Source organism: Uloborus diversus, chromosome 5, assembly GCF_026930045.1.
Source record: "Uloborus diversus isolate 005 chromosome 5, Udiv.v.3.1, whole genome shotgun sequence".
NCBI classification, from domain to species: Eukaryota; Metazoa; Arthropoda; class Arachnida; order Araneae; family Uloboridae; genus Uloborus; species Uloborus diversus.
Window position 1 is genome coordinate 167,302,807 of NC_072735.1, and position 12,944 is coordinate 167,315,750.

Below are 12,944 nucleotides of genomic sequence, written 5' to 3' on the forward strand. Positions count from 1 at the left end.
TATTTATCAATAAAAACATTACTACACATACATACACATTGTGAAGAATACATTCATCAATAGAAAAACTTTAATTTCACAAGGCAAAATCAAATCAGGGAAAAAAAATATTAAAAATTCCACAAAATGCGTTAAAAAAAAAGAAAAAAACGAAACTGCCAAAATCTGTTTTTTTTTTCCTTACTTTCAAACTAAAGAACTTCCGTTTAAAACTTTTTATTTATTTCATTTTTAAGCGATACAAAATATTTTTTTAAATTCAAATGAAAAAAAATATGCAAAAAAGTATTAGTGTCGACAGACAACTAAAGAGCTAAAATGATAATCATCTTTAGAGACATTAAAAAAAGGGGGGGGGGCGAATGAACATGATACATTGAAAAAAAAAAACATAATTGAGGCAGTGAGTATTTAAAGTTTCGAGTAAAAAACGTTTAAAGTTTAGATCCTAGGTAGGCTTTCATTGATTTTTTTCCTTCTAAATCGTGTTGTATAACAGAACCTACTAGCGCTACTAGTACCATCTCTTGCCCTAAAACAGAAGAGAGGTTCTCCTACCATGTGTACAGCTTATCTCCAAATTTTTAATTTTGGCACTGAACTCTCTTTGATTCTCACTGCCTCAATAGAACAAATCTAAAATAACTTTTAACAAAGGATTGACCACATGCTGCTTTTATATGTAATGTCAAATGTAAAAAAAATGAAGAAAGACTTTTAAGCTAAACATAATACAAAAACATGTACTTGTCAGTAATAAATAAATGATTATAAATACAGGGAACAACTAAACCTTTCCTGTCATGAAATAATTCTTTAAAGAAAAAAAAATGCATTGAACTAAAAATATAAATTTCATTTAAAAAGTGATAAAATGAAACAAGTCCTTTTATACATTTTAACTTTGAAAATTATTACTTTGGTCAATGTTCAGTGGTAAATTTTGATCTTGATAGCTTGAGTACATATTTGGCATAATATTTAAAGGCAACACCTGGCTTTGTTGTTGAAACTGCACTTGAGAAGGAAGAACAGGCTGCTAAACATAAATAAAATATAAAAAGTTTGGCACAAAAATTGTAACATATCTAAACTCTTAACATTGATATTTTAAAATGCGCTCGATGAAACACAAAAATAATGCAAAATAGGGTAACATCCCCAGTAATTGGCAGGTCACCAGTGATTGGCGCTTCCAACAAAAATGTCCTAAAATAAGATTCATATCCAATCTTTTAAAAGTAGAAGGCTATATACCAACTGAATGTACATTTACTTTAAAGATTATAACTTAAAATATACTTCCAAAAATACAATTGTGCTTCCAAAAAGGTCCTCATCACAGCATCTGAGGTAACAGTCATCGAATTTTAAAGACTGAAAGAATTCTTAAAGAAGATGAAATAGTGTGCACTACTGTTGCATGGATAAAATGCATAAAACTCTTGATTCTGCATACTAATGAAGCAAAATCAACTAAATGTGCATATTTGTGTCTTTCAAGCTTCAGCGGTAACATGGCTTTGACAATAAAACATAAAAAAAAAATTTTTTTTAATGCAGTCACGGAAAAAAACACATTTTTTTTAATACATAAGTGTTGGGCAAAAACCACCGACAAAGGTCAGGCGTGATCTTTCCTAGCTGACAGCATCATGTATTAATGAATCAATTTTGAAAATTTTAGAAAAATATTTAAAACTGCAGCTTAAAAGTAATTTTAGAACAACTGCATATCAACAAAAAAGAATTTTTCCACTCTATCAGATTTCACAAAAGCTAATAACACTGGTAAGAAAGCACAGACAATATTTTTTTTGAAAAAATTAAAACTAAACCTATTACTTTTTTGAATAAAAATCTTTCATTCATTTGCAAAGGAGTAAATGGAGACAATACACATCCAAGACAGCACAATATATCTAAAAGGCAAAAATGTGCTAAAATTGAACATTTTTTATTTCCACTCCTTTACATCAAACTTGGAACATGATTTTGGATATCTGAGTGCAAAATTAAATATACAATTGAAAAGGTTTAACACGAAACTGAGGGGACCATAATACTTATTCATCTTAAAATAATTTCGAGTTAAAAGATTTCAGGTGTGGAAAAAAAATCATTTTTTTATCAGTAAAAATGCCAATTTTAAATCAGAATAATCAGCTTTGTATCAGGTGAGCTGATAGAATCTTCAATTCTGCACAGACCACTGCACTAGTTCAAGCAATTCAAAACTCCTCGTAGAATTTTTTTCTGGCTACGCCACTGCGGTACAGTAGACTCCCAAACTAACTCTTCAATTCTGTACAGACCACTGCACTACTTCAAGCAATTGAAAACTCCTCGTAGAATTTTTTTCTGGCTACACCACTGCGGTACAGTAGACTCCCAAACTAAAAGAACATCTTTCGAAGTAGTGTACAATAAAAGAGTAACACTTGTGTTTTTTTTTTTTTTTGTATTGTTTGCATTTAGTAGCATATATGAAGTGTCAGTAAGTTAAGATTGAAGCAGAATGCAAATACTCTGACTTCATAAAATCTGATTAAAAGATCGAGATTTGCTTAAATAAATTGTACTAAACACAGAAGAGAGTGAAAATGCTGCTAAAGAAGAGATTTGTGAATAAACTTGAAGATTCATTGTTTCATGAACCACAAAACTGCATATTGCAACTTAAAATAAAGGATTATCTTTAAAAATAAAATATGAATTTAAAAAAAGCATGATTCATTTTAGACATTTTGCTTTTAACGTTTTGAACTAAATGGTGGACATTTTCCTCCGTAAAATAACTTTTACATTTTGCAATTTTTCAATGTTAAGTTATCTAGACATTGATTAAAATATCCTTGGTCTTCTTTACTAAAATGTTGAAAACTGAAACTAGTGGTTAATCTAAATTTTTCCTTGGTTCTGCTAGATTCGAGTTATTGCGAATTAATTATTGTAGCAGTTGTTTCTCTGCCAGGGAAATCAGCCTGTCCTTGCCACAATACTAATGAAATCTCTTCCGGTTAAACATTATAAAAAAGTTAATTCATGTTTTTATTTAATCATTGCCACATTAAATTTCATGCTCAAAACTCAAATTTCAACACATTCATGTTTTGAGTGAGTGTTTCATTTTTCAGGAAACTCATAGGTATGCATTCAACCCATAAAGCTTTAATTCTAATTAAATTTTCATATGAAACACTTGTAATGCTTTGAAATAATTAATCAAATACACAATCTGAAAAGAAAGTAAACAATACTTACCACTGAACTTGGAACGACGTCAGCAAGTGATGCCAAAAGTATTAAATTTCTATGAAGAATTTGCATGTACCTAAAAATAAGAGAAAATGTAACTAACATGTTTTTTTTTAGATAGTTTCATTATGAGTGCCTCTTGTAGCATTGAAAATTATGGTTGCAACATGCACTTTTTTTATGTTATACATAAATAAGAATTAAATTCTTTGTCATTGAAAATATGACATTGATAAAGGAACCTCAATGTCTGAAAATAAAATACTGATAGTACTGATACATACATACCAAAACTAAAACACAAGTTGTAAGACAGAGATGCTCTGAAACCAGGATTCGAAAATATCATGATATTTCCGAAAATATCAGATATTTTGATATATATCTGATATTTTCAATTAGCACAAACTTAAGTCTTCCAAATAGTAAATATATCCTCAAATCACTGTCTAGTTTCTTATTATTATAATTACAATATGTATACTTAAAATTAAGGCTTCTTTCATTATTAATATCTAATATTTCATTTTAAATTTCTATCAATTTTAAGAGTTATTTAGCATTAGCTGTTTCATTCATTTTTCTTCTGTTAGCTACTTTTACAGTTATATGATTCAGAAATAAAATATATACATTAGTCCGTGCACAGTCATAAAGCATTTTCTGAGCAATGTTTAACATTTAACTTTTAATATGAATTAAAATTGTTGCATTACATACTAATTTTATGAACATAAAATACAAGTAAAATAGGAATATTATATTACTTTATTATATTAATGATGTATTAATACATCATAAAAATATAGTACATACCTTTTTGGTTATTTTTAATTATAAATGAGCAATTTTACTATGATTAATACACTTTTTATATTGAAAATACCGTAGTTGAAAAAATAAATATCAAAAATATCAAAATATCGTGATATTTTCAAAATAAATAAGGGATTTATATCGTGATATGTATCATGATATATATTGACTGATATATATCGTCGAACCCTGTCTGAAGCACCAATTTTTTTGAAAATATCTACAAACCTAGTCATCTCTAATAAGCATTTTTATAGGAAGAGTGATTACATATGGCATTGCCAGTATTTAGGAATTCATGAACCAGTATCTTTAGAGGGATTGACACCTGAAATTATTGCACTAGGCGGCTTCACTGCTAAAGCAACAACAGCCGCATACACAGGGACAGATCCACAAAAGAATTTAGTGCTCATAAATTGTGCACAAACCCCAAAAAATTTAAACCCTTCTTTTGCTACCATTTTAAGTTGAGAAAAAGAGACAGAAAACAAAATATGTTCCTTTCTCCTACTCTTTGGCACAAGTGTACTTTATTTACATTTAAAAATTGTTATAAAAAATCAAGAGATTTACACTCATATCTTGTTTGTAAAGGGTACAGTGGGCAGTGAAAGAAAACGTTTTCTTTGGCAATAATGGCATGAGTTCTTATATACAGTTGTAATTTTTTTTTTAAGTGAAAATTTGTAAGTCTGCGTCAAGTGTGACAGTAAAACAAGCATGGACGCCCATATGCTAAGTTGCAAGGGGGGGGGGGGGCTCAAATATTTTCCCCGTAGTTTAGCTGGATGTTTTCCCCATGGAAACTGATTTCACGACAGATTAGAGTCATTAAAATTTGACATTTTTAATAACTTATTCATTAATAGCTGGAGAAGAAATGTTTTTACATTTTTGCAAAGAGAAAAGTACTAAAAGCAAGGAAGTTCTAATTTCAAGCCCCACTATATGGGCGCCCTTGAACACAAGGGCTCATTTATTCTCATTTATAAGTTTGTAGCAATGGCAGATCCAGTTTCCGGCTTTAGAAGGGGGAATAAGCCAAGGTTGTCATTCAATTTTGGGAGAAAAATTCCCTGTGTTTTCGATGTATGAATAATGCTTGTATAAGAGCATTATTATCCTTATACAGGGGCAGGGGACAAATAAATAAATGGAAGTAAAGAACTCATTGAAACCGAAATAAAAGCATGGTCAGTAAACATTTATTTCTTATTTAAAAAAAAAAAAAGACTTCTGTCAACCACTCATTACTAGGACCGTAAAAGATGAAAAATGCAGAAGTTAGACAGAACAATAGACATTGATGACTGATCTCATGCTCTCTAAATCAAGCTCGATATCGAATAAAACATTAAATAATCTTTGCTTTTTTTATGATAGACATTTTAATAAACAAAAACAAAACAACAAAAAAAAACCTTTAAATTACCATCTTTTAAATTATTGTATTTATTTAGTCTTAGTATTTAATTATTTTATATTTTTAAGCATTAAGTTTTGCATCTTCAATTTCAAAAAAAAAAGTAAAATTCCCTGCATTTTTTAGGGTTTTAGGATTTCTTTTCCCTTTAATCTCGGGAATCCCTATTTTTTTTAAAGGTTTTTATGTAGTGTGGCAACCCTGTAAATGTCATTTTTGGGCATAAATAGAGGCTCTGCAGTGAATTTTCTACAAAACGCAGCTTAAGGCTATTTTCAGGCTATCTTCGATGACTTAAAGACTGTTTATACAATGAATTTTTCTTTTTCTTTTTTTTGCACTTTTTTCTTCCATTGTACTTTAGCTTTATTGTACAAGCTTGTTTATTTAGTTTACTCTGAAAATAATGCATGAAAAAAAGTTGAATTCCAACCTTTCCCAATCGTTAGTATAGATTCCAAAACATGTCTCTTCAAATATATCAAAAACTCATTTCTACTGCAAATACTTCCCGCTACCTCCCCATGGCAGTATAGGAGTCATGAGCACCTTTAAGTTCTTTCTCGATCCACACCTTGTGTAGATGGTTGAGAGGCAGAATCAACTCGGTGGAGAATGTGGCCATTTTCAGGAGAAGAAGCAAAATGAATGGCAAAAGCCATCATGTATATATTTTTTTTAAAGAAAAGAAAACCAAATTTCGGCATAATGCTTTAAAAAAACATCAATTACAGTATAACCCCTCCTAACAGACACCCCTCAAGTGCTGACAAACCCCTGTCCTGCGGACACCTCTCTATTGCAGGGTTGCCAACCTTGGAGTAACAAATTGCGCTGATTTTGAGGATCAATTTAACATTTTGCGGAGCAGTTCGGTATTTTGTATAAAAATCAATAAAAATAACTAAAACCACTGATCTAAAAATGTTTTAGAGCTTTAGACAGATTTTAATTACTAGTATAAAAATAATTATTCTTAAATTAATAAAACAGTTTTAAACACTATTTCAATCTTTGAGTATAAGCATCTTTAATATCCCATATTTACATGTTTGTTACGATAAATGGCAAAATTTAAGCTTGAAAGTGTTCAGTCAAGAAATGCGGAGCAGAAGAACTTCTTTGCGGAGCCGCGGAGTTTTGCCATTTTTGCGGAGTAACTCCGCAAAGTGCGGATCAGTTGGCAACCCTGCTATTGTGGACAAAAAAGTTTGTCCCCTTAGTGTCTGCATTAGAGGGGTTATACTGTAATAAATAAATAACAAATGTGAAAAATGTATTAATCAACATACTGGTGAACTTCAGCAGCTCTTCCTTTATTTTGATATTCTTTTATAACTTGCATAAGCTGGGCATTTTCATCTAGCATCTGAAATAAACAAGGCATTAAAAGGATGGAAGTCTACAAATATCACATAAACAGGCAATTTATATTGTAATAGTAATAAACCATTTCATTCAATCTAAAGTAAGATAAAATATATTCAGTAAATTACCGCCTATTAGCCAGGGCTAAAGCACGAAACTGCAGTCCTCGGCTGGAAATGACTGAGCTGGCGGTGTATTTCGTGTAAGATAAAATAGTTTACAATAAGGTAAAATAGTTTTATTACAAAAAACTCTGAAAGAGTACTTTATTTTCCATTAAAGGTGAAATGTTTATCATATATGTGATAAGTCCTGATTTGAATCAATAAATAAGGATCAGACAAATATGATATTTTAGAAAAAAGCTATGCAGTTCATTTTATGGCAACTCAACTTGTAGATAGTGTTGCCACAATTGCCATAGCTGAATAACTTACAATTTATTATTTTCACTTTTAAATATCAACATACATAAACTTGATTTAAAGAATAGAATATAAAGGGTGCTTACTTGAATACTGATTTAATTTAAAGATTACAGCGAGGCACCGTTTAAATATGTTTCACTTTTATACGTTTTTATCAATAACACGTTTTTTAAATTGGTCCTTGCAAAGTCTGATACACATTAACCTATACCTATTATACGTTTTTTCATTTATTCTTTTCAAAAACGTAAACGATGCTTCACTGTATTTCTTACATTTTTTCAGACAGTAACTTATTTTATTACCTACTAACCACCATAAAAATACCATCATTTGCACTCAATATGGAAAGATTGTTCAACAATAACAGAATCATAACTGCTAACAATCAGATACCCCTAAAAAGAAATAATTTTTTTCTACTCTATTCGTACTTAAATAGAGCCATACTAGTTGATCTATGACAGTTGATAACATCAATGATTAGCCTCCATAAAAGGTTTTCATGTAGAATCAGGGATCAGCTTACTGGTGACCAATGATGGGTACAAGGGAGGAGCGACGGGGACGATCGCCATTCCTTTGAGAGACCAATCACCGACAATTTTCAGACATCAAATTTTAAAAAACCGAGTTTTAGATGATCTTTGATGATATTTCCGAAGGGGTTGGGGCTCTCCCCTGAGAATGCTTCGGAAAAAATGGCCCAATGAAGGGAAAAAAAAAATTGTAGTCAATCTTTGATGACTTGGGGAGGGGGGGGGGGGATAATGTTCGGAACTCTTCGACAGAAACTTTTTTCGAAATTCAAATTCTAAAAAAATGCTACTTTAGAGGATCTCTGAGGATTCTGGAAGAATAGCGCTTTGAGACACTCTTTCCTCAGTGAATGCTCTCCCCTCAGTTTTGGATATTGAAGTTCAGAAAATGCTATTTTAAACGACTTTCATTAATATAAGGATAAGGGAGGGATTCCAAGCTCAACTCCAGAAATGTTTTGCAATTGTAGACCCAAACATTTGTATAATATATGCAAAATAGAATAGGTAGTAAACAATGAGCAATAAATATTAATCGTCCCTCCCTTGAAAGGATTCTGGATCTGCCCTCGCCGGTGATTGATAGATAGGCTTGCCAGATTGCTGAAATGTTTACCTGGGACACCAGAATGCGTCCCTCCCCCTCCCTCCTTGCGTTGAAGGTATTCAAATGGGTCGCACCCTCCACTGATTTTTAGAGTTTTGGAGGGTGGTTCATTCTTAATGCCATGAATAAATGGTTAATAAATATTAAGAAACTAAACCAGAGATAATAATAAATTTAGCAAACAGATTAATTTAAACATTTTATTTCTCACTTGTGAATATTTAGAAGTTACTTAAGTAAGAAGAAACACTTTGAATGAGGAATAAAAATTTCAGCAATATTTACATATACTTTTTATTGGCTAAGACTTTTCCATAAAGTTTTTTTTTTTTTTTTTTTGGTTTAAATCTTTCTCTAAAAATTTTCAAACTAATCCAATACTAATTTTTCGTGTCAATGTTACAAATGACAAATTAATTATTTTAAATAATCCTTCACATTTTTTTTTTTTTTTTGTCGACTTTTTGGTCATCAATAATCATAATAATCATATTTATCTTTTACCAGGACGCTAAGTTAACTGGACGGAACATCAGAATTCTGTCTCAAAACTGGAACGTCTGGACAATGTACTATTAGAGAGCTTCTGGTTAGTACCTGGCCAGGGCCAATCCTAGGGTGTCGGCCGCCCTTGTGCAAAGACCTAATGTGTCGTCCCTGAAGAGCAATTTGCATGTGTTAACGCCCATATAAATCTTTCTTCAAATTTCTGTATCAAGTTCTATTTAAAAAAAAAGAAGCATGAATTTATGTAAAAAGTTAGAAACTCCTTAGGTACAATTTATATCTTTGAAGAAAGTAATAGGTTCCGAAATTTACTAGTCGCAAAAACTTATTTTATAGTCTGTCTTTGGTGACATCAAAGGAAGGGGGGGGGGAGGGATTGCCCCCAAAAAATATACAAAATTGGCATATGAAAAATAGCTGTAATTAATCTTTGGTTGTGTTTGGTTGCAAGGTCGAAAGACTTGGGAACATTCAAGGTCCATGGAGAAATTTTCAATCCTGAAGTCAAAAATTGCAATTTTAGGAAATTTTAGAAGACTTGAGGGGAAAGTAATGTTGGAGGTCTTTCCGGAAATTATTTCAAAATTGATGTCAAATTGCAGCTATTTTTTGTGACCTTAGTTTAGGAAGGATCAAAGCTCTTCCCGAAAATTTTCTGAAACAAGTTTTAAACACGCAATTTCGCGTTATCTTTGCTGAAATTGCTGGAGGGAAGAAGATTCGGTCGTCTCCTTTAGAAAGTTTTCGAAATTGAAGTTTAAAACTCAAATTTAGGCTGTCTTTGGTGACGTTAGGGGGGGTCTGGCATCTTTCCTCCGGTAATTTATCGGCACTATTGTTTCAAAAACACATTTTTGGCTAGATTTGGACACGATAGGGGAAACAGAAAAGTATTCCGAACTGAAATATTTTTCGGAATTTAAATCAATTTTTGGCTATTTTTGTGAAGAAAGGATTTTGGAGCTCTAAAAAGCGCAATTTTGTGCTATCTTTAGTGACGTTAAGAAAACCAGGAAACTTCATCGGATCTTTCTGAACATTTTTCGGAACTGATGTGATATACCCCACCCATGGCGACTTTTTCCTGTTGGCGCCAAGAAAGCGTCGCCAAGAAAACGATGTATGACGACATATGTCATACATCGTTCTTAGCGATGCTTTTTTAGCGCCAACAGGAAAAAATCAGATAAAAAAACATGATCAAAACACTTCAGAACACAATATATATAAAAACAACATAAAAGTACAACAAAAAAACATCAGGAATATATGCTTCAAAAATGTACAGGGCCGGGGTTTTTTGTAAACATATTAAAATACAATGAAATAATATATTGTATTAATTACAAGTCGAAATTAATGCATTAATTTTTTTTCATCATTTCTCCGGGATACGAGCCCTTGGTCTCATAGTACTTTCGTAATGAGACCTCGGCTCGCCGGCCCTGCCTCGGTCTCATTACGAAAGTACTGTGAGACCTCTGGCTCGCCAGGACCTCGCTCCGTTATCCCTCCGACTGTTAATATACATTACAGTCGGAGTATGGTCACAGTTATGTATATTTTCATGGAGACACCCAAGGGTGGCTCCTTCCGTTCAGTGTACAATAATGACACAGTTTTAAGTGTGAAATATGCACCATTATTGTGCAGATTTATTAATAAAATTCAGCATTTTTAAGAGTACAACCGAAAGAACTTTCAATTGTTAACATAAAATTCAGTACCTAAAGGAGGCACGTTAATGTCTAAAAATAAATTCGTGGCATCGATAAGAATTAACTTTTAGAACAAAATAACCGTACTATTTCTGTAAAATTAATTTACATACAGTAAAAATAAAGTTAAAAACTACAAGAACCCCTCAATTATTTGTAAAAACAAAGAATTTTGGAAGCGAGAGGTTTTTTTTGAATTCTAAAATAAAGAACTTACCTTTTTATATGGTATAAATATTCACACTCAGTCTAAAACAATACATCATATGACAATGGCACGTTACAGATACACACCACGTTGGAGTTAACTTTTAATTAACCTTCAAGTTTGAAGAAACTGTATTTTCTAATGTTTTTACTTCAAAACACAACTACTGAATTTAAACTAACACAAAATAAGCATTCCTGTAAGGTATATTGCACGAAACAACACCACGTATCTCTCCTGCATGAAACCCAAACAACCCAAGTAAACAAGTTTGAACAGATCTGTAAGATTGCCTTCGGGTTGCTAAACACAGGTTAGTTTGGCCAGGGATGCCATGCATAAAAAATTATCGCCTCATTGGCGAGAAAAATATTTTAATTTTGTGCAAAAAAATCGAATGTCGCCAAATGGGGGGGGGGGGGGTATATCACATCTGTACCCATTTTTCGATATTAATATCTGAAAAATACAACTAAAGACTTCTCTGCCTCACCTCGGCGATTGATGGGGGATGCCGGATGCTCTAGCGCCGTGAAAATTTACGTAAGCCATCCGGAATTTTTTAGAAATGGAAGTCCCAAAATCATATTTTAGGCATTGTTTGATAAGAATGGGACAAAGAGCGGATTGTTTCCTGAAACTGAAGTCAATTTCAGGCTTGTTTAGGCAGGAAGGGCTTGGTGGCTCCACGGAAACGTCTAAAAACGAAATTTTGAGCTATAGTGATTACGTTAGAAAAAAGGGGGATCCGGGGCATTTCCCCCAAAGTTCTTCGAAACTGTCGATTGAAGAATGCAGATTAGTCATTAAAATTTGACATTTTTAATAACTTATTCATTAATGGCTGGAGAAGAAATGTTTTTACATTTTTACGAAGAAAAAAGTACTAAAAGCAAAAGAAAATTTTAATTTGAAAGGGGGGGGGGGGCTCGAGCTCCCATTGCCCCTTTACATGGGCGCCCTTGTAATGGAGCAACACAATGTGCTCTAACATTCCATTTTCCTTAATACGCTATGCTGTTGGAAAATTGGCACTTACTTTGATAATTGAACATTTGAAATTCAGCATATTTATTCGACTTATTATGTCATCTTGTGTGAAATTCTTGAGGAATTTTGCTTGATTAAAAGAACTAGATGATGCGGCCTGCGGCCGCCCCTTGCTTTGGCTGCCCTTGTGTGATGCACACTCTGCACACCTGCTAGGATCAGCCCTGTACCTGGCTGCGCTTAGGTTCGGTTCTACTTATTCAAACATCCAATGTGTGGAGGGGTTATAACGTCCTACAATATTTGGTGTAATAATCTTGAAATCTTCATTGACATTGCTAAAATTCTATTGAAATGAAAACACAGCCTGAAGATAAAACTGTACAACGAAAAACCACTTGTATGAAATGACAAAATTTCAAACTTTTTTTAGGCAGGAATGGGGAGCTGTTGATACCATTTAAAAAGGAAAGCTTTTGGAAGAAATCTAAATTTATAGTCACTTTCGGACAGAGATATTTTTAATTCCCTTAAAAACGTATTTCACACGTTGAAAACCGTAAAGATGCCTCAAAAATTTAGTCATACGTGTATTTTTACGCTTTGTATTATCTCCTACTGGAAATATTAGAAGGAATTCTTTGTTTATCAAAGATTCCATATGAATAATTAATGTGGGTAAAACAGACAACCGTAAAAATTTCGAGGACTTGAAATTTTCAAAATATTTTAAAGAACATACCTTCCCAATTACTTCTCGTCCAAGCACTGGCGATAGTCCATCTTTTTGAGCGGGAAGAAATACAATTGACATAGTTTAGCTTGAATACATTAATCTTCTAAAAAATTATTTTTGTAGTTTTAAAAAGATGCAAACGTGATGAAAATAATTCCTAAAAGAGAAGACAGAGGAAAATCAGCAGAAGGAGAGATGACGACTATTTTTGTTTTCGCTACTAAAATTGCCAACGGAAATGTCAAAAACTTGACGATGTAAAAATCAAGACCCAACTAGTACTTTATGTTCTTAAAACACATTTTTTGACACCTTAAAAACAGTTTGATGCTCAATTACGTTC

General features: G+C 32.3%; 1 protein-coding gene across 2 annotated transcripts; it reads right to left on the reverse strand.

Annotated features, from left to right (window-relative positions):
• Positions 1 to 150: 150 nt before the first annotated feature.
• Positions 151 to 12,893, reverse strand: LOC129222669 (SS18-like protein 2). Of its 2 annotated transcripts, none has more exons than XM_054857200.1 (4): positions 12,608 to 12,893; positions 6,793 to 6,869; positions 3,265 to 3,334; positions 151 to 1,036 (listed from the first exon to the last, which is right to left on the reverse strand). In XM_054857200.1, exons 1-4 carry the CDS (start codon positions 12,677 to 12,679, stop codon positions 899 to 901), a joined length of 357 nt encoding a protein of 118 aa, XP_054713175.1. In that variant the 5' UTR covers positions 12,680 to 12,893; the 3' UTR covers positions 151 to 898. The 2 variants fall into 2 exon arrangements, with proteins under 2 accessions (XP_054713175.1, XP_054713174.1); XM_054857199.1 differs by having other exon boundaries at positions 151 to 1,039; positions 12,608 to 12,876.
• Between the last annotated feature and the right edge of the window lie 51 nt (positions 12,894 to 12,944).

Excerpts from the sequence above, each read along its gene's own strand:
- LOC129222669 (XM_054857199.1), bottom strand. The coding sequence starts at position 12,679 with ATGTCAATTGTATTTCTTCCCGCTCAAAAAGATGGACTATCGCCAGTG. Across the intron at positions 6,870-12,607 it reads GACGAGAAGTAATTGGGAAG|ATGCTAGATGAAAATGCCCA; the intron begins GTATGTTCTTTA and ends TGTTTATTTCAG. Across the intron at positions 1,040-3,264 it reads ACGTCGTTCCAAGTTCAGTG|CAGCCTGTTCTTCCTTCTCA; the intron begins GTAAGTATTGTT and ends ATTTATGTTTAG.